This window comes from Chanodichthys erythropterus, chromosome 21, assembly GCF_024489055.1.
Source record: "Chanodichthys erythropterus isolate Z2021 chromosome 21, ASM2448905v1, whole genome shotgun sequence".
NCBI classification, from domain to species: domain Eukaryota; kingdom Metazoa; phylum Chordata; class Actinopteri; order Cypriniformes; family Xenocyprididae; genus Chanodichthys; species Chanodichthys erythropterus.
The window spans coordinates 4,981,125-5,002,823 of NC_090241.1; the positions used below are offsets into that span (position 1 = coordinate 4,981,125).

The 21,699-nt window shown below is 39.6% G+C and overlaps 1 protein-coding gene across 1 annotated transcript in view; it reads left to right on the forward strand.

The window, feature by feature from the left end:
• myo10l1 (myosin X, like 1) overlaps nucleotides 1-21,699 on the forward strand; it is a 79,772-nt gene that overhangs the window by 13,651 nt on the left and 44,422 nt on the right. The window contains exon 2 of the mRNA XM_067373904.1: nucleotides 13,414-13,512. Within this exon, the coding sequence (XP_067230005.1) occupies nucleotides 13,414-13,512 (99 nt within the window). The remainder of the gene's footprint in view (nucleotides 1-13,413; nucleotides 13,513-21,699) is intronic.

Genomic DNA, 21,699 nt, shown 5'->3' on the forward strand with positions numbered 1-21,699 from the left:
AAATCAGTCCAATTCCCAATGCAATATTTCAACTTTAATATGTAACCTTCTGCCCTGTCCACTCCACTATTGCCCTAGTTCACACCCAACACCTCCTGCCCCTCTGTTGCTATGGCAGCCATGTGCTTGTGCTAAACCCTCAGATGGAGAGGTGGCAGCTCGGTGGGATTATTGTAACACGGCGGGTTATTATAGTGATTATAGTACCTTTATAATGTTCACAGAGGCCAGGGTCATCCATCTGAATCTTCCTAGGGAAATTTTGTGGGAAATTGCTCTTGTGTTATGTCTATGAAACCGGACAAATTGCACAAGCCTGCGTGTAACCTTTTGGTAGATTACCAGCTTGTGTATTCTCTTTCTTGCTGGCTGTATAGGCCTATAATTATCAGAACGCAAACAGCTAGGCCTTGCGATGTAATTAACTCCCTTTGTCATTACAACTGCAGCTTTGGCTTTCCTGATTTAGCATCGTTTCCCCTGTGATTTCACCCTGCTGTGATTAGAGCCAAAATGGATGACTTCATGAGCGTACCATGTTAACCCAACACTTTTTTGTGGGTCACATATTATGAGACACTGCTGTGCTTTTAAGGATGAATTTCACATTATGTCCACATCACATTTTATATCATAAAAAATAGTTTTGCATAATGAAATTTAAGCCTACAGTATCTTATGAGCATTTGAACTTTGGCATTAGTTTTATGGATTATACGCACATTATCCCCTAGATTCTCATGACTGTAATACATCAAAATTTGTTACATTTTTTTTGTAATTCCACTTATTCTCAATGGTGATTCACATAATAATCACATTACTGTAATAGTGTAATTTTTGGATGTTTCTAATCCACATAAATTAGGTACAACAATGCATAATAAGTACACATAATGAGAATCGAGGACAAATTGTGAAGAAACTGCCAAAATGATGAATTCAAAAAAGTTAAAGGTGCCATCGAACGTTTTTTTTTACAAGATGTAATATAAATTTAAGGTGTCCCCTGAATGTGTCTGTGAAGTTTCAGCTCAAAATACCCCATTTTTTTTAATTAATTTTTTTAACTGCCTATTTTGGGGCATCATTAACTATGCACCGATTCAGGCTGCGGCCCCTTTAAATCCTCACGCTCCCCACCCACGGAGCTCGCGCTTGCCTTAAACAGCTAATATAACCCTCAAATGGATCTTTACAAAGTGTTCATCATGCAACATGTCTGATCGCGTAAGTATGGTATTTATTTGGATGTTTACATTTGATTCTGAATGAGTTTGATGGTGCTCCGTGGCTAAAGCTAACATTACACACTGTTGGAGAGATTTATAAAGAATAAAGATGTGTTTATGAATTACACAGACTTCAAGTGTTTAATAATGAAAATAGCGACGGCTCTTGTCTCCGTGAATACAGTAATAAACGATGGTAACTTTAACCACATTTAACAGTACATTAGCAACATGCTAATGAAACATTTAGAAAGACAATTTACAAATATCACTAAAAATATCATGATATCATGGACCATGTCAGTTATTATCGCTCCATCTGCCATTTTTCGCTATTGTTCTTGCTTGCTTACCTAGTCTGATGATTCAGCTGTGCACAGATCCAGATGTTAATACTGGCTTGCGTAATGCCTTGAACATGGGCTGGCATATGCAAATATTGGGGGCGTACATATTAATGATCCTGACTGTTACGTAACGGTGTTATGTTGAGATTCACCTGTTCCTTGGAGGTCTTTTAAACAAATAAGATTTACATAAGAAGGAGGAAACAATGGAGTTTGAGACTCACTGTATTTCCATATACTGAACTATTATTATTTAACTATGCTGAGATAAATTCAATTTTTAATTCTAGGGCACCTTTAATGGTTTTTACGATTAGACTTCAGTTCCTTTTTGAAGGAATTGTCCAAAAAAGACCTTGATATATTTATAGGTTTCATGAGATTCGTCCATAAATCACTTTAAAGGAACACTAGATTCCCAAGATGTGCTCCAGACATATTTACTCATTTAAAAGAAGTGTGATATGGCTTGTTTCTAACAAAAATGTAAACTTAAAAGCAATCAAGCATGCAGTCAATTTATAAGTATCCAAATCTACCTAAAAGATTTCCTTTTTTGCATATATCGATCGTTTGACACTCAAGAAAGAACAATGCAGCACTTCCAGAAATGCTGCATACTGTAACATCTGTCCTTTTCTGTACCAGTAGTCCACACATTCCCACTCTGTCCGGCAGAGAACATATATCTGCCCTTGATGGACAATTTACTCCTCTATTGCCATGGTGAACCGCTTGACCGTTTAGATCTCTGTCTCGCTCCTTTTCCAGATGCATAAATCTGTCAGCAGGTCGTTAAAAAAAGACATACTGGCTTGGCAGGATGGGGGTCTCCAGACAGGTGTCTCATTTCTTAGTCTTCAGTGTTCCTGCTTTTAAAATAGGGCATAGGAGTAAGAGAGAGCAACTGAGTGAAGGACAGAGTGAGAGGAAGGAATTGAGAGGATGAGGAGAAAAGAGTGTTGAGATTGAGACTAAAAACATTACAACATTTTGTTTCACATATTGTATGCATAAAATGATTTCTTTAATAGCTGTTTTTAATTGAACAATTCCATTATATGCCTACACTGAAAAAAAATATAGTTTGAGTCAACTTATCATAAATAATTTAATTTGTTACAGCCAAATTTATTCGTTCTTCTCAAATTCTATTTATATAAATTTTGATTTAATATTAAAGGAACACTCCACTTTTTTTGAAAATAGGCTCATTTTCCAACTCCCCTAGAGTTATACAGTTGAGTTTTACCGTTTTCGAATCCATTCAGCCGATCTCCGGTTCTGGCGGTACCACTTTTAGCATAGCTTAGCATAGTTCATTGAATCTGATTAGACCGTTAGCATTGCGCTTAAAAATGACCAAAGAGTTTTGATATTTTTCCTATTTAAAACTTGACTCTTCTGTAGTTACATCATGTACTAAGACCGGCGGAAAATGAAAAGTTGCGATTTTCTAGGCTGATATGGCTAGGAACTATACTCTCATTCAGGCGTAATAATCAAGGAACTTTGCTGCCGTATCATGGCTGCAGCAGTGCAATGATATTACGCAGCGTTTCTCACAAACGTCTCCATGGTTGCAAGGCACGTTCCCTGTGCAAGCAGGGGCTCACGAGCGCTGCGTAATATCATTGCACTGCTGCAGCCATGGAACGGCGGCAAAGTTCCTTGATTATTATGCCTGAATGAGAGTATAGTTCCTAGCCATATCAGCCTAGAAAATCACAACTTTTTATTTTCCGTCGGTCTTAGTACACGATTTAACTACAGAAGAGTCAAGTTTTAAATAGGAAAAATATCAAAACTCTTTGGTCATTTTTAGCGCGATGCTAACGGTCTAATCAGATTCAATGAACTATGCTAAGCTATGCTAAAAGTGGTACCGCCAGAACCGGAGATTGGCTGAATGGATTCGAAAACGGTAAAACTCAACTGTTTAACTCTAGGGGAGTTGGAAAATGAGCCTATTTTCAAAAAAAGTGGAGTGTTCCTCTAATCAAAAATATTTTGTTTTCCAAAGACAAAAACATTCATACAAAGTAAAAAGATTATTTATTACAAAAACCATATACTTAATCAATATATTTCCTTTAGACATAAGCCAAAATGTTACTTAATATAGGTCAGTATAATAATTTTTTTGTTTTTTTACAACTTAATTTCACCATAAACTAAAAAGCTAAATTATGTAAACAAAACTGTTTCTTTTATTTATGTATTTTTTTGTGGAAAGTGTTTACTTTTACTATTTACTTTTAGACAAACTGAACAAAACAGTTCAAAATGGAAACCATGATTTTCACTTTTTTCAAATACATAGAGAGTAGGCAACCACCTAACAACCACATAAAAACATGCTTAAAACCACTCAGGACATCATAGTATCTTAACCTTGTCATTGTGGCAACTTCTGGCAAGCCCTGCACGTTTCCTTCAGAAAATCTCAAAATTCATTTTGGACTTGTATCTCATCTCTTGTGTTCCAGTTTCTCCTGTTAACATCAATGACCTTGTTCAGGCTGAGAATAAAATGCCCCATAAAACCAGTGTGTGTCTTTAGTGAGTGTTAGTATGTAGGCCATAAATTAAAGGAGGAGGGGAGAGGCGTAGCAATGTGTAGCCAAGTCTAGTCTCCTCATCATCTCTCTGTATTCTTGCATATGGTGGGAATCTCTCAGGCACAGCTTTTAGCCTAACAGCTTCATCTATCATTAATTTCTCTCACTCTTTCTCTTTCTGGCTCTCTGTCCTTCTGTCATGTATATTTGATAGCTGCACAGGAAGTGCAGTGTAATGTCATTTTCACACTGCTATGTGTGAACATACATGAGGTTAGGAGACGAGAGTGAGATAAAGGAGATATGAAGGGAAGGAAAGAAGAAAGGAAGGACGTGGAAGGTATACCAATGTATTAGCTAATCATCGGTGTCAGATATTGAGCAATTGTTTATAAACAGCGACAAAGTCAGTTATGTCCTGTCAATCAAAAGAGAGCAGAACACAGGTTTGTGTGAAAATGAGTTGCGATTTGTAGCATGAAAAAGCTGTTATTCACTGAAAGGAAACAATTTGACACTTTTGCAAACCAACAAATCTGTCTACATTGCATAATAAATCTCCAACTGATGTATTCTTGTTGATTATAATACTATACTGCTTTAAACACATTAGAAGCAGTTGTCATTACTGAATTAAATGCTTTTGATTATTTATTCGTCTTAATATATTGTGCTTTTTCCTTTTAAAGTCATATAAAAATTAATTACATGTATTTCTAACATCTCCGCTGGTCTGGTTGAGAAGTTATAAAGCACTTTATGTTAAATGTGTAAAACATACTTGGCAATAAAATTATAATTTAAATTTCATTTAAAGCTGTGTAATTAATTGTTAATGTTTTTAAAGCAGCAGAAAAAAGCCACCAAACTATTGGCAGATGCCGTTCAAAATAATTGGATATCGGTATCATCTCAGTATTTTGTTTTTCATTTGTTTAATTTTTCTTGGCTTTGTTTGAATATTATAGTTTTATTCAAATGTATACACTAAAATTGCCTGAACTGTGTAAAAGTTCTTAATTATATTCTTACACACATGAAGTATTTTGGAAGTTAAGTAGAAATTAATAAATGTGGTTATTACACTCGTTCAGCTTTTGCGTTCTTTCAGGCTTCATTTTAGTGTGCGGAGCTGCAGAAATGAAATTCTGAGAGAAACTCGCAGGGTGAATCATAGTCATTTGTGTCTTCAGGGCAATGTGCCTACAATAAGGACAGAAGCTGCTTTTCAGATCACCTGAGCAGCTAAAATTCTCCCTACAGGGCAGAAAGATGGGCAGAATGTTGGCATTATAACTGAGTGATGTCTGAAATGGAGCAGAAATATCTCAGAATGGTCATGTTGCAGTAACTGAGACTCCACTGGTGAACACTGAAATGTCAGCATGTTTAGGGCTATAGAGGTGGGTGATGGGCTGCAGAATTTTCCTTGGGCCAATGAGTTTATTTTCCCTTTACCGTCAATACCCTCCCTCTTTCCTTTGCCATTTCTCTCCCTCCCTATCCTCTTGCTGGCTATATCACAATATGCTTCTATTCTGCATTTTTAACACATTGCCAAGCGTGCCAATTTCCGTAATGCTATATTAATCCTCACAGACTCATTCAGGCACTGTCTGTTTCTCAATGTGAACATTATTGTCTGGTGGAATTGGTAAATCCCCCCATTGAAGGTTGATAAGAGGTTGAGAGGCTGTCTGGTGATGAATTAGGTTGGTCATTAGATGAAGGGTAATAATGGCAAGTATCTGTGCAGGGAGGTTTTAGAAGCCTGTGGTTTGTCAAGGTTGAGTAGATGTTCCATAACAGTTACCTGATGGGTTCCATGAGTCTCTGGCTGTTTTACATAGTGGTGGAAGATAACACTGGGTGTGAGTGGTTGCCATAACTTGAGATTTTTCTGAAAAAAATGATCTCAAAATGGAAATATGAATAATTAATCATAACTCATCATAATTAATTATAAATATTTGCATCAGTTAATTGAATTAATTTCATGTAGCTTAATTAATGGTCCCCTAGAATTAAAAATGGAATTTACCTTGGCATAGTTGAATAACAAGAGTTCAGTACATGGAAAAGACATACATTGAGTTTCAAACTCCATTGTTTGCTCCTTCTTATATAAATCTCATTTGTTTAAAAGACCTCCGAAGAACAGGCGAATCTCAACATAACACCGACTGTTACGTAACAGTCGGGGTGTACGTCCCCAATATTTGCATATGCCAGCCCATGTTCCCAACATTATGAAAGGCATTAGACAAGGGCAGCCAGTATTAACGTCTGGATCTGTGCACAGCTGAATCATCAGACTAGGTAAGCAAGCAATAACAACAGCGAAAAATGGCAGATGGAGCAATAATAACTGACATGAGCCATGATATCATGATATTTTTAGTGATATTTGTAAATTGTCTTTCTAAATGTTTCGTTAGCATGTTGCTAATGTAGGCTACTGTTGGTTAAAGTTACCATCGTTTCTTACTGTATTCACGGAGACAAGAGCCATCGCTATTTTCATTATTAAACACTTGCAGTCTGTATAATTCATAAACACAACTTCATTCTTTATAAATCTCTCCAACAGTGTGTAATGTTAGCTTTAGCCACGGAGTACTATCAAACTCGTTCAGAATCAAAATTAAACATCCAAATAAATACTATACTCACATGACCATACAAGCATGCATGTAGCATACATGACGAACATCTTGTAAAGATCCATTTGAGGGTTATATTAGCTGTGTGAACTTTGTAAATCCACTGTATTATAGAGTCGCAAGCTCGATGGGCAGGGAGCACAAGATTTAAAGGGCCAGCAGCCCCTGAATCGGTGCATAGTTAATGATGCCCCAAAATAGGCAGTTAAAAAAATTAAAAACAAAAATCGATGGGGTATTTGGAGCTGAAACTTCACAGACACATTCAGGGGACACCTTAGACTTATATTACATCTTGTAAAAAAACGTTCGATGGCACCTTTAATATTACAATCAATTATTCTGTTCGGCCAGCGAACACTCAGTATTGATTGTCTATCGACTCTTCAGAAAGGATATTTTCTGTGGCCACAGAAAAATAACGCTTACTTAGCATGTAGCTGTGATCATAATCATTAAATTGAGATTGGTTTATAAGCAGATCAGAATCAACTCGCAAGAATGTGCTCAAAAGTTTTATTTAACTAAGTCACAAACACATAACTAATCAGTTACACATCATAACAAAACAGACACACATCACACAAAAATAGGAAATGAGAAAGTGGAAGTGAATGAAACTATAGCATAACAGAGGAATTGAGCTATTAAAGAGTCATTTAACGACCTGGAAGAACCATCAGTTTCTGACTATAAAGCACCTTTGTTAACAAAGGGGTTCACAACTTAATACTAAATCGCTGTTTAGTGTTCAAATGTACGATACTTGCAAATGCCTTAGCTGTTGAAGAGTGACCGGATCTGCAGTCTCAGGAGAAATTCTTGATGGTTCGGTCCGATGGTGCTGAAGTTGTAATCAACATCTTCTGTGTTAAATGAAGAAATGACAACGAACTTGCACTGTTAATTTGACTCTGTTCTGGTAGAGAGAATTGTGAATGGCTTGCTTGTGATGTCTCGATGAGAAAAAAGTAACCGTGAAAGTCATGGTACAGTACTGGTGTAAACTTATTTTGGTTTTATTTCAATTAATCTTACAGCCCTATGGTCAGGTCATTAATGTCGCTGGTTCCTCAGGGGCTGCATCATATAGACACTCTTGCATACCTTCTCCCAATGAGAGCATGCTCTCCTTATTCTCACATATGTGAGTATATGCGAGTGGTTGGGTGATGCTTTTATATTTTCCAGCATTATAACCATTTTCTACTGACAGCTGTGCGAGTGCAACAGCAGAAATATCTGTTGATGAAGACGTTGAATTCTTTCATCTCTGTTCTGTTCATGCATGATTACCCGCTCCTGCTCTCCGTAGGGTCTGAGCTCTCATTAATGATTCATTCGTTCAGATCAGGGAACAGACCAACAGCCTCTGCATCTGTGCTAATTAGAAGCTCCTGATCCCTGTTAGAGATGCTATCTGCGGCAATGCAAAGCCAAGAGTTTCTGATAAGAACATGAACGCTTAAGAGGAAGACAAGTCAAACATCGCTAAGTCATTTTCAGTTTCTGTACTTTTTCCCATGCATACAACACACATAATGGCATGCGTGTTTAGGGCTGCACGATTAATTTAAAAAAAATTTAATTTGCAGTATGGCCGAGTGAATCATGGTACTGTGTTCATTTACACACGTGCAGCTTTTGATGCAATGTTTTCAGTGGCTCGGTTTGGAATAAATGCTGCTCTAAACACATCTCTGCATCTCTTTGAGTCACTTATAACCTGCATTTGGGATGCAACATGCGTCAAACATATTCCCAAACTGTTTATAAACCAATTTTGTTCAACAAAAGTCCGTGGATTTCCCGTGGAATTGGAGAACTTTTACACTGTTGCTGCAGGTTGTTTTTTTAGTCTGCGGGTTGAAGCGACCCCAACCCCCAAACTCGATTTTTTTATCTCCCCAGAATACGATTTTTACTGTTACATTTGGGCTAGTTTTGCTGCGCAACCCTGTCCTGTGGTTTTCCACAAAAATAAAAGCTGGTTTAATGTTGAAAAAATAAGAAATTAAGACATAATTATTAGTATTTTAATTTTACAGTTGTAATGTAAAATAAAATGATTATTATATTTTCTAAAAATATATATATAATTTTTTTATATTTATATAGTGAAATATAACAGTAATATGTCTTTTTTGTTTAATATTAGTATTTAGTAAAGTAATCATCATAATCTTTTTTTTTTTTTTTCAAAATTGTACATTTTTTGCATCTTTGTTTCAGTAAATAGTCTGGACAAATCCCTTAAAAGAGCCGGGAAATCAGCAAGTGTTAATTTTTTTTAAAACTCTTAGTACTAATATCACAACAGATCATCAAATGTGCACTTTTTTCAAACATTTCGTCAGGTCTTCAATTGTGTTAGTACAATTCACAAAATCACAAAGTATCCTGTGCATGTGTGTCTGTGTGTGTGTGTGGTCCTGTACGTTGCTGGGACAAATGTGGTAACAAAGGTGGTAATCCAGTAATTTTGGATTGTGTGGGGACATCTTTTGGTCCCCATGAGGAAAATGCTAAACTGATAAAAAATGATATTTTTTATAAAATGCAAAAATAGCAGAAAGTTTTCTGTGATGGGTAGGTTTAGGGGATAGAATATACAGTGTACAAATCAACATGGAAACCCAACATGTGTGTGTGTGTTTTTTGTGATTTATGAGGACACAAATTTGTATAATGACATGGGTATTACACTGTTATTACGACGTAAACATGTTTACAATGACGTAAAAATTTCATGAGTCCTCATATTTAAAATAGCTTTAGAAACATACTAAACAATGTTTTATTAAAAATGTAAAAAATACACAATGTTTTCTGTGATGGGTAGGTTTAGGAGTAGGGGTAGTGTAAGGGGATAAAATATACAGTTTGTACATTATAAAAAACATTACGCCTATGGAATGTCCTTAATAAGATAGCAAAACAAACCTGCGTGTGTGTGTGTGTGTGTGTGTGTGTGTGTGTATGACACAATTTATGAACATAGAGCAGGATAGAGTTGAGTACAATGGAGTACAGTCATAGACTGTATAATATCAGATTGATCAGAGATGCATCAGAAGAAAGGATGGTATCAAATTTTACATTACAAAATGTATGCCATTTGGTACTTTAAACAGATTACCATAGTAAAGACTGCCACATTACTGTAACTCACCCTAATAAAGGTCGACTACAGTATTCAGTCATATTCAACATTTACTGAAATTAACAGCAAACTCTATCCTACATCAAAACCTCATGACTATGTTATACTTCATCACACCTTTTGATAAAACACTGAACAGATACTATTACAAACATTATGGGTTTTATGTTACTTAAGTTATGTAAGTGTATTTTCTAATGTGGCATCTGTATCCCGTGTTACTGTAACTATTTCAGCAACTGTTGTGTTTTGGTGATTAAACCAAATGTTCTCATTACATATTTTTGAAACGATGATCATGAAGAATGAAAATATATACACCTCTTATGAAAGCATGAGATCAGGTTTTGAAAGAACGACTAGCTGTGTTACAAGTGTGATCAGTTTGGAGTTTTGTACTTAGAGTTTTGAAAATGTACGCCTGTAATGAACTGTAATGTCTTCTAATGGAAATGAAATGTGTAAAAGACAGCCCAGCTGTCTGTTGTATGTGATTTTCTGCCTGGCTTGGTTCCTTTACCCAGAGGCAGAGCAGCCTGCTTTTTGTCTTCACCACTGTAGTTCCTCTGACTGGAGGTGGGACGGCCCGTCATAGTCAACCATCTGTTGACAAAGAGCAGTTTCTGTTTATCTGTCTGTCTTTCGGTCTGTCTGCCTGTCTGTCTGCCTAGTTGTCGTCTAGAAATGCATGTGGCGTAGAGGAGGTCATCAACTCAGAATCAGTGTGGCTAATGTCCATGTCTGGGAAACTCACACTCATTGTCTTGGTTGTGGTTTGGGGTGGATTCACACATTATTCTCTGTTTGTTTGTGAGCAGGAGTGAGTATATGTATGTCCAATGAGTCAAAATTTAAACTGCATGCTTGTGTTCACTAGCAGTGGTTTTCTGTGTTGATTTTTAAACATTCAGTAGAATAATATTTTTGAATTCTGTCTTCCAAGATAAAATTCTAATATCATATTTTTGTAACAGCCGATGTGCAAAAAACTTGCAACTGCATGTCAACTTACTGGTTAAATAGTGTTTTTAGGGCAAGGGTATTTTTCATAAACTTTGGGTTAGGGCAAGTTGTCATGTACATTTATTCAATTAACTAATTTCACTTTCGTTTTTGGTTTGTTACCATTTACATTTAGTCAGAATTGTGAGATATAAACTCACAGTTATGAGTTATAAAGTCAGAATTGCTAGATATAAACTCACAATTGTGAGTTATAAAGTCAGAATTGTGAGTTATAAAGTCAGAATTGCAACATATAAACACAATTCTGAGAAAAAAAAGTCAGAATTGTAAGATAAAAAGTCGCAATTACCTTTTTTCTTTCTTCAGTGGCAGAAACAAGCCTCCATATGCATTTTATAATTGTATTAGTGTTTACATTTTATTTAATAGCAGGTTTTTTTTTACAGTTTTTTAAATTGCTTGTTACAACCTACTTTATATCTGCGACTATTAGGGCATGTTGAATAAATCTTTTTTATTATTGAAAATATTACTGTAAATGTTAACCAAAGGTGGATGTGTCTTCTGGGTCATTTAATACTTTGGAAGTAGGCTAATATGTGACTTTCTGCTGGAGCTGGTGATTGTGTATTGAGTTTCCTCTCTGAAGCTGAGGGCTTATCGATCCATTTTCCAATTATTAGTAGTTAACTTCATGCAGCTGGCCATAATTCAGTCCGGCCCTCACATAGAACAGCGCTCTACTGCTGTGGAGAAGAGCAGGCGGACACATCTGAAATGACATCAGTGCTCATTGTGCTGTGTGTTATTGCATTTACAAACTATAACGTGGGAAAATTCAGTAAAGCACAAAACACACATAGTCTGAATCTTTCATGCTTCATTTGTAAATGTTTCTTTGCTATCTTTGTGAATGTTTCGTTTCATTCTATCCATTCTATGAAATCTCCAGTGCAGTGTTTCCCAAAAGCATATTAAGCCTAAGTTGATCGTAGCTCCATTGGTTTCAGGCTGATAGTGAGATATTTTGTAAGGTTTTTAACATTTTATTTGTGATGTATTTAACTGTAAATGAATTGTTTCTTCTGTCATTTCTAATTAAATTCAAATATTTTAATGTCAGAATATAGCATACACTGAAGAAAAAAATGGTGTAGGATTTACTTTGAACAATTTTCACTCAGAAATAGTAAATTTCACAAATAATTCCAAAGAAACAGCAAGTAACACATTGAATTAAACATACCATTTTGAAGTTGAATGCACCCCAATAATCTTTGTTTTATTTTTTGGGAAAAACTGTAAGAATATAATATAAATCCTGTCAGAATGCTAACAGGATTGAAGATAAGAGGGTTTAACAGTTTATAGCTCACTTAAGATTATGAAACTCCTAAGATGTTTAGAAAGAGAAATGAATTCTGAAATGTATCCACTTTTCAATTGTAAAAGGGATGACACTTTAAGTTCGTAACCTTGATCATACATTTGATGGTATAACAGTATAGACTTTTTATTATCAGTGAGATTAGCCTATTTGATTTTAAAAATAGGGAAAATATAATGGTAACAGGGTTGATACTGTATAAGTCTTTTGAATGTTATATTTTATAAACAAACTGAAGTTTTAATGTTAAAATTTTAAAGACAATTTTTAAAATTAGTTTTCATCAAGATGTGCATATTTGCTAATATAGAAACACTGTAAAAAATTCCATATTATCCAGTAATTTTACAGACATTTACGTTAACACTAAAACACAACACAATGAAGTTGAAAATTCAAAATACAGGTAAAACACCTGTAAAACATTCTGTCAAATTAATACAGTACATTCTGCCCTATTTTTATATATTTTTTAAGAGTGAAGGTGAACAGGCCAAGATATCTTCATCAAGAAAGAAAAAATTAAAATACAGTAAAAAAACATTATAATACTACACTCTAAAAAATGCTGGGTTGTTTCAACCCAAATTTGGGTCAAATATGGACAAACCCAACCGTTGGGTTAAAAGATGCATTTAAAAATTTAACCCAATGGTTGGGTTTGACCATTTTTGACCCAAACTTGGGTTGAAACAACCCAGAATTTTTTAGAGTGTATAGATTTTTGTTGATCTATTTGGAAAAATAAAAGGGGGAAGACTTTTTATTCTTTTTTCTTTATATATTCTACTTCCTAATGTGCTCTAAGGGTATTAGTTTGGACTTCACTTCAATGCTCTGGAATAATAAAAGGTAAAAAAAAAAAAAAATCAGGCTATGTCTGAGCTCTGTTTGTGGGCATCTGTGAGTGTTTGTGTCTGAAAGGCCACCCATAGGTCACCCTAAAAGTTTCGACATTCAATAGTGAATGGCTACATGAAGATTTTGTGTTTTATTGTTGTGTTTTATTGTTCTGTAACTCTCACAAGCAACTGGGACATATAATCTGGGATTGTGCTGATTTGTGTCTGCCTGCTTTTGTGTGTGTTTTGCAGGGTTCTCGAGTGTGGGTGAAGCATAAAGATCAGCTGGTTCCGTCTACAGTGAACTCCTGTGGAGATGGAACCGTGGTGCTCACCACCGACTACGGGGAGGTAAGACTCAGCAATCTGTCATAACACACACATGCAAGCACACAGATGTTGCCCTTTATGGCTGAATGGGTGTTGTGTGAGTCAGAGATTACACTGGTTTGGTATTATGCTCTGAATGTCATCATAACAGAGCTGAGGAGCTGTGTGTGTGTGTGTGCATATGCATGTTCATGCGTGTGTATGTCTGCCAACTGCACGTCTGAGGCTAAATCAATACATTCAACCTTCGATAAACGTTCATGTGAAAGAGACTATATCTTAAAACCCTAATGTACTCCACCATTCGACATGAGATTCTGGCCTGTTTTGGTGCAATATGATTTATGCAGAAAAATAATCACAGGAAACATGAAAGAGAGAGACAGAGTTGAAGAGAGAGAACACTCTGCTTTTAGTGCAGACTCAGAGTTATCCACTAATATGTGTTGTCATGGTAACAGGGTGTCCTTTGAAAGGTGATACAGCTGGAAAAAAAATGTACCATACCTTTTATACAATATACAGCTGGTATGCAACAATATCATTCATTATCACTGTAAAATACCAGTATATAAATACGATAACCTCAACTGCTTGATTGCTTGTATCATATATATTATTGCCCAGCTCTAGGGCCGGATTTACTAACAGCTTGCGCCAACGCAAACCCTCTTTTGGTGTCGGGATTTTCCCATTCCAATGGTTGTGAGCAGATGGATGATCATAAATATTCCACTGTTCTTTCTTTTGCTGCACTGTACATGGTACCGTTCCGAATTCTAAACTGGAGAATAGAGATTCATTACATTTTCATGTTAAACTCACCTTTGAGAGATTTAAATAGTTAATAGTTTTATCAGTGTAATGAAGTCTGTGCACCAACCCTTTAACTTACAGATGTCTGTTACAGTTGAGTGGGCAGAACTGCCTCAGCTTGAAGATTTAATTGTAATCAAACAGTCGCATTAGCAGTTAGACTCCCACACAAACACACACACAGTGCTGATAGAGGTAAGTAGTTTTTGACGGCTGTGTGTTGTTGGTAGAACTGTGATGTCAGGCTAATAATAACAGCTGTGCTGGCCTGGATTCAGCTCAGAGAGAGAGACTGCACAGCAGGGAAGGGTTATCTGTATGTACAGATGCATACTGGAAGCCTGTTTGCATTTGTGTTTTTGTCTACAAACATTTGTTTTTGCATGTATGTTTATTCATGTGTGTGTGTGTGTGTGCAGGGGTAGATGTCATCACAATTTCTTTCAGGTAAACATAAACATAAAAGAATGACATAACTTTGGGTTGAAATGAACAGTGGAAGAATTTACTGCAGTCCTACATCTGTCATCTTGATCTAGAATGATCCTTAAATATGACTTTGTTCTTAAATGTATAAAAACTATACCAAAATCTATTTAAAATACATAGTAAGTGTATTTCAAATCCATTAACATATTTATTGACATTTCACTTAAGACTTAATGATCACTTGAGACTTACTTACTAAAATTATAATTAAACTTTATTTATTGCACAATGCACATTATGCAATATTATGGCTAAAATGTGTTTTCATATCACTGTTAAAGGTACAATTTGTGATATTTTTTTCCGCTAGAGGTCGCTAGAAGCCTATTCAAAACATAGGCATAGTTTGATGACGCCAAGTTTTAGAGCGGAAATTTGGGACATGTGGTCTCCATCTCAACGGACGGTGCAAAAGAATAGGGATTGGAGTCTGGAAGAACTCATGTTCGTGGATGCGATTATTAACGTTACTGTATAGGGATGATCATTTCGGTTAAATTTCTCGACCGACAACCGACGCTCGTTATCCGATTATTAACCGTTGATAAGATTATAATATTGTATAGCGTATATGATGATAATATGACATATATATGACATTAAATAAAAAAATACAATTGACGAGTGTCTGTGTCTTCCACGGGTTTATTTTAACATGCAAACAGCAGCATAGAACAGATAAACAACAGAACCTGGATTCACATTATCAAATTGTCACGCACCTGCATAATTTAAATAAAAAGGCATAAAATAAATAGGCCTACACTAAATATTTTTCACTTAAATGTTTAACAAATTAAGATATAATAAAAAATAAAAATAAAAACACGGTGAATCGATTGAAGCTTTGAACAACCGGTATTTTAGACATTTTTTCCGTCAAATAAAAATAGCAGGCCTACCTCAAGGATTGTTATTTGTTATGACCACGGACGGTGTACGGTGTCCATAAACTACAAATCCTCACGAAAACTTCAGTCAAGCCAGCTCGCGCGTCAATCTGAGAGACCAGCCTCTTACCTTAAAGTGTCAAATTTCTTGGTTTCTGAATGGAAGGTTTTGCTTGATTGACAAACGCTAACGTTCGGCCACGATTTATATACCATCGACCTGTCCTAAAACATTAGCACGCTGTGATCGATTGCTTGGAGATCGCGTGTTTCTCTGTTCGAGAGCGCATTTCCTCTTCTTCACATCTGCGACAAAACAGTTGATTATTTATGAACGAAAGCTCACAGAAACATGAAAATGGTCTCATTTGAAAGAAAATATCCTAAGCTAAAAGATGATATATTCTGTCTTTTCAAAAGTGCGGGGTCGTCTTGACCCCCCTGTCCCCCGTGCCTATCGAAATGGTCAGTACTTCTTTTCGCTCGCTTCATTTTGCTTGTTGCTTAGCAAAATATGTCTGGCACGTGTGAAACGCCCCGCGAGTTAACAAACAAGCATATATGTATATATAGCATATTTTTCTTTAACCATTATTACTTTAACCATGCAGCAAAAAAAACAAACAAACAAAAAAAACGTTTAACTGATAGTATTAATCAACTAAAATTCTTACTTTCGGTTAACGGTTAAACGGTCAATGTGAGCATCCCTATTACTGTAGTATGAAGCAGAGCAGGAACGAGTGTTGCGGGAGCTGAACGAGGAGCTGGAGCGATTGATCAACACACGCCTCACGAGCAGCGGGACTTTTATTATGACACAGTCGCCGGCGCCGCTTCCGCTTTTCCGGTCATGAGTTTACGGGAGCTGTCCTTGTCGACAGAACCAGCGGCAGATGGTAAACGGTAATTATGTTCCATAAATAAGTAACACAATCCACCATAAAACGTGCAAGAAGTAAATAAGGAACTGCTTGAAGCAAGCTAGTGGTTTGCTGGACACTAGACACTACTTCCGCATTTGTCCACGGCACTGTTGTCATGTGGTTTCTACGTCAGTAAAGGCGGCAACAAAGGTAACTGACGTCATTGACAGGCGACTGCACTGCCCCGTGTCACTGTTTAGAATGGGAATTTTCTCATGATTTGCAAGTAGTTGAAAACATTAGAGATATTGTTTGTAATCAGCTGGACAAAATATATATCACTAGCCTAGTGCTTTTTTGGATATTTTACTGCAAAAAATGTACATATTGTACCTTTAATAAGGATTGTATGATCACTGTTTAATATCTTTATGCAAGATATTTAAAGTGTATCTGAAGTATACTTGCAATAGTTCTACATTAACACAATCAAGTATACTTCAGTATATCTTTAGTTGGGTCTCAGCACTACTTCTGCACAATTAAAGTGCACTAAGTACAACATTTATTGTTCCAGTGTAGCAGACTTTAAGTATACCAGTTTATATACCAAAAGTACAATTGCAGGGTATTTTTATTTAGCACATAAATATGTAAATGTATTTGTAGTACACAGGTGAAGGGAGTGTTGGAAAAAAACGTCTTGGGTTACGAGTGTAACCCTTGTTCCCTGAGTAAGGGAACGAGACGCTACGTCGTTGACGTGATGGGAATCCTCTGTGTTTTTGTGTTCGTGAAGCACCACTGTATCCAACCAATGAGAGAGAGAGAACGTGACGTCATAGGCGGGCGACGTCGCGGACTATAAAGCACGCCCAAAAACAGAGAACGCTAGCTTCTGTGATATGTCTGAAGGAAGCGCTCCAGGCATGCAGGAGGTACGGCAACATGACGTAGCGTCTCGTTCCCTTACTCAGGGAACAAGGGTTACACTCGTAACCCAAGACGTTCCCTTTCGTGGGAACTATCGACGCTACGTCGTTGACGTGATGGGAACGCTGTCCCAACTATGCCGTGCCTCCGAGTGCCTGGCTGCCATCTTGTAGCACCAAAGCACCCGGAGTAATACTAACATTTAGGTCATAAAACCTAACAAAAGTATGCTGGGATGACCACCCCGCAGCACCACAAATATCAGCCAGGGAAACACCCGACCTGTGAGCTGTTGATGCCGCCATACCTCTTGTTGAGTGCGCCCTAATGTTCAAAGGACACGGAAGCCCTAAGGCTCTATAAGAAAGTGTGATGGCCTCAACCACCCACTTACTCATTCTTTGTTTGGAGGCTGGGCCCCCCCGATTCGGGGACCCATAACATACAAAAAGCTGGTCAGATTTTCTCCACAGGGCAGCTCTGTGGACGTAAGTATCCAGCGCCCTCACTGGGCACAGCAGGTTAAGTCTCCCCTGATCCGGTGTAGTAAACGGAGGGGGATAAAAAGCCTCCAGAACAATGGGACCTGGGACCCTGGTGGGGACTTTGGGTATGTAACCAGGCCTTGTATGCAGGAAGGCCTTAACCATACCTGGTGCAAACTCTAAACATGATGGTAACACCGAAAGAGCTTGAAGGTCACCTATTCTTTTCAATGAAGAAATGGCTAATAAGAACACAGTCTTCAATGTTAGCATTTTGTCCGACACATCTTCCAAAGGTTCAAAGGGCGCCTCAGCCAACCCTTGTAACACAATGGCCAAGTCCCAGGTCGGAGATTTTGGGCGCACTGAGGGCCTCAACCTCAGTGCGCCACGAAGGAAGCGTACAACTAAGGGGTCTCGACTTACCGAGACACCCTCCATAGAAATGTGGTAAGCCGAAATAGCAGCAACATACACTTTTAGTGTGGAGTACGTTAGACCCTCTGAAAGTTTTCCTTGAAGGAATTGAAGCACATGGCTAATAGAAGAATGGACCGGGTCCACTCTGAGATGACTACACCATGTAGAAAACACATTCCATTTATACATGTAAAGCTTCCTTGTAGATGGAGCCCTGGACTGAAGGATGGTTTCCACCACCTCCGTTGGGAGACCAGAATCTATGAGTCTTGCCCCCTCAGAGGCCAGGCCCACAGTTTCCACATTTCTGGACGGGGATGAAAGATCGTGCCGCCCGCTTGGGACAGGAGATCCTGTCTGAACGGAAGCTCCAGAGGAGAGCCGTAAAGGAGAGAAACTAGGTCCGCAAACCAAATTCTCGTTGGCCAGCAAGGAGCCACCAATATTAGATGCACCCCTTCCTGGCGTACTTTGTCCAGAACTCCCGGGAGCAGAGAGACTGGGGGAAACGCATACAGGCGTCGCCTCGGCCACGTCTGTATCATGGCATCCAACCCCAGAGGAGCTGGGTGCCTCAGAGAATACCACAGAGGGCAATGGGTTGACTCCTCTGTGGCAAAGAGATCGACTTCCGCTCGACCGAACACTTTCCATATGAGCTCCACTACCTCGGAGTGGAGCTTCCATTCCCCCGGACTCGCGCCTTGCCTCGACAGGGCGTCCGCCCCCATATTCAGATACCCTGGGATATACGCCGCTTTCAACGAGAGTAACTTCCCCTGGGTCCAAAGGAGGATACGGCTGACTAGCTCGCACAGTGGACGAGACCGCAGCCCCCTTGGTGATTTATATAAGAGACCACCGTAGTGTTGTCTGTCTGGATCAACACATGGTGGCCCCTCAGGTCGGATAGGAAGTGTTTCAGAGCCTGAAACACTGCCAGCATCTCCAGCCGATTTATGTGCCAGGAGGCCTGGTGTATATCCCACCGACCTTGAGCTGAGCGACCACTCATGATCGCTCCCCAGCCCGTGAGGGACGCATCTGTCGTAAGCATTACGCGACGACATGAAGTTCCCAACACGGGTCCCTGGGACAGGAACCAAGGCTTTTTCCACATGACCAGAGCACGAAGGCATCGCCGCGTGACTTTGATCATGCGAAAAGGATTTCCCCTCGGGGAAAACCCCTTGGTCCTGAGCCACCACTGTAAGGGTCTCATGTGCAGAAGGCCAAAAGTAATAACGTTGGACGCAGCTGCCATCAGACCCAACAGTCTCTGAAACTGTTTTACAGTGAGTGACTGGCCTAACTTCACCCCTTTCACGGCCCCGAGGATGGAATCCACACGAGCAGGGGACAATTGCGCCTGCATCGTGGTGGAATCCCAGATTACACCTAGGTAGTTTGCAACCTGCCTCGGGACCAGCACACTCTTTTTGGCATTGAGCCTCAACCCAAGCCTTTTCATGTGCGACAGAACCACATCTCGATGTAGAACTGCCTGACGTTCCGTTTGAGCTAATATCAACCAATCGTCGATATAGTTCAGTACACGGATGCCCCGGAGTCTCAGCGGAGCCAAGGCTGCATCCATGCACTTCGTGAACGTGCGGGGTGACAGTGATAGGCCGAAGGGAAGAACCTTGTATTGGTATGCTTCGCCCCCGAAAGCAAACCTGAGGAACTTCCTGTGAGAAGGATGGATGGATATGTGAAAATACGCGTCCTTCAGATCTATCGCCACAAACCAGTCCTCGGATCTGATCTGTGGAATAATCTGTCTGAGTGTAAGCATCTTGAACTTCAACTTCTTTACAGATCGATTTAGTATGCGTAAATCTAGAATCGGACGCAACCCTCCATCCTTCTTTGGAACAATGAAGTAGCGGCTGTAAAAGCCCGACATTTTGCTGGGAGGAGAAACCCTTTCTATAGCTCCTTTTTGCAAAAGCGTCGCAACTTCTTGTTCCATAACCAGAGACTGCTCTGGAGCGACCACAGTGTGAATCACTCCACTGAACTTGGGGGGAAGAGAACCGAACTGAATTCTGTACCCCCGTTCTACTATGAACAGCACCCATTTCGAAACATTCGGAAGACATTTCCACTCCTCTGAATGATCTACTAAGGGTACCAGCCTCTCGAGACTGGTCTCTGGTGTTTTTTGAGCACTTGGCTCGTTTATCTGACGCGGCGCACCGGCAGATAAACGAATCACGTGCTGGCCGAACCTCCTCGGAGGATCGACAGGGACTGCTGCGCCCTGTCGCACACTGGGTGGCAGGGTTGGCAGAACAGTCCCTTGAGGGCGCCGAAGGGGAACGATAGAAATTAATCGTCGAACCCCTTCGGAGGGGGCTGCCCTCAGAAACCCTGGCCCACGAGCGTCAGGATTTCTTTTGGGAAGCCTTCCGGGAAATAATGACGGTCCTCAGATCCGCCCTACCCCCGGAAGGCTTCGGCTGTGCAGCACGCTCCGGTCCCCAAGCTTTCCGCGGGGAGCACGGGCGGCCACACTGGCCTTTTGTTGGGGTCTGTGCCCCGAGGAGCCGGCTGTCGGCTGAGGCTGCCCCCGCCCGGCAGCCTCAGGGGGATGAGTTTTTCGAGGGAGGAACCTTTGAAACGCCGCCTTCTGCTTCTTTGCCTCCTCGAACCTGTCGACGACAGTATTAACTGCGTCACCGAACAGGCCCTCGGAGGAAAGCGGCGCATCCATGAGGACATATTTATCTTTGTCCTTTATGTCAGCTAGATTGAGCCACAGATGTCTCTCCGTGCCCACCATTGCTGCCATGGAGCGGCCCACTGACTTGGCCGTCTCCTTGGTGGCACGGAGAGCTAAATCCGTGGCTCTCCTCAGCTCTTGGATTGTCTCAAAGGTTACCTCCCCACTTTCATCAATTTCCCCCAGCAGATCAGCTTGGTATGCCTGCAGTATACTCATCGTGTGCAGACACGCCGCAGCCTGACCCGCTGCCGAGTAAGCCTTGCCCACCAGATTTGATGTTTGCTTTAATGGTCTGGTGGGCAATGTCGGGATTTCAGGGACGATGCAGACTCGGGCGAGAGATAGCTCGCAAGCGTCTCTTCAACCCGAGGCATCGCCCCATAACCGTGTTGTTTCAGCCCGTTAATATTGCTGTACATGGATGTTTGCGGGCTGAAGACACGGTACTGCACGGGTCTGTTCCACGACCTCGACACCTCGGCGTGGAGGTCGGGAAAGAACGGCAGTCCCCGACGCTGAGGCAATGACCTGGCTGGAAGAAAGCGTTCGTCCAGTTTGCTCTTTATTTTGGGAACGCT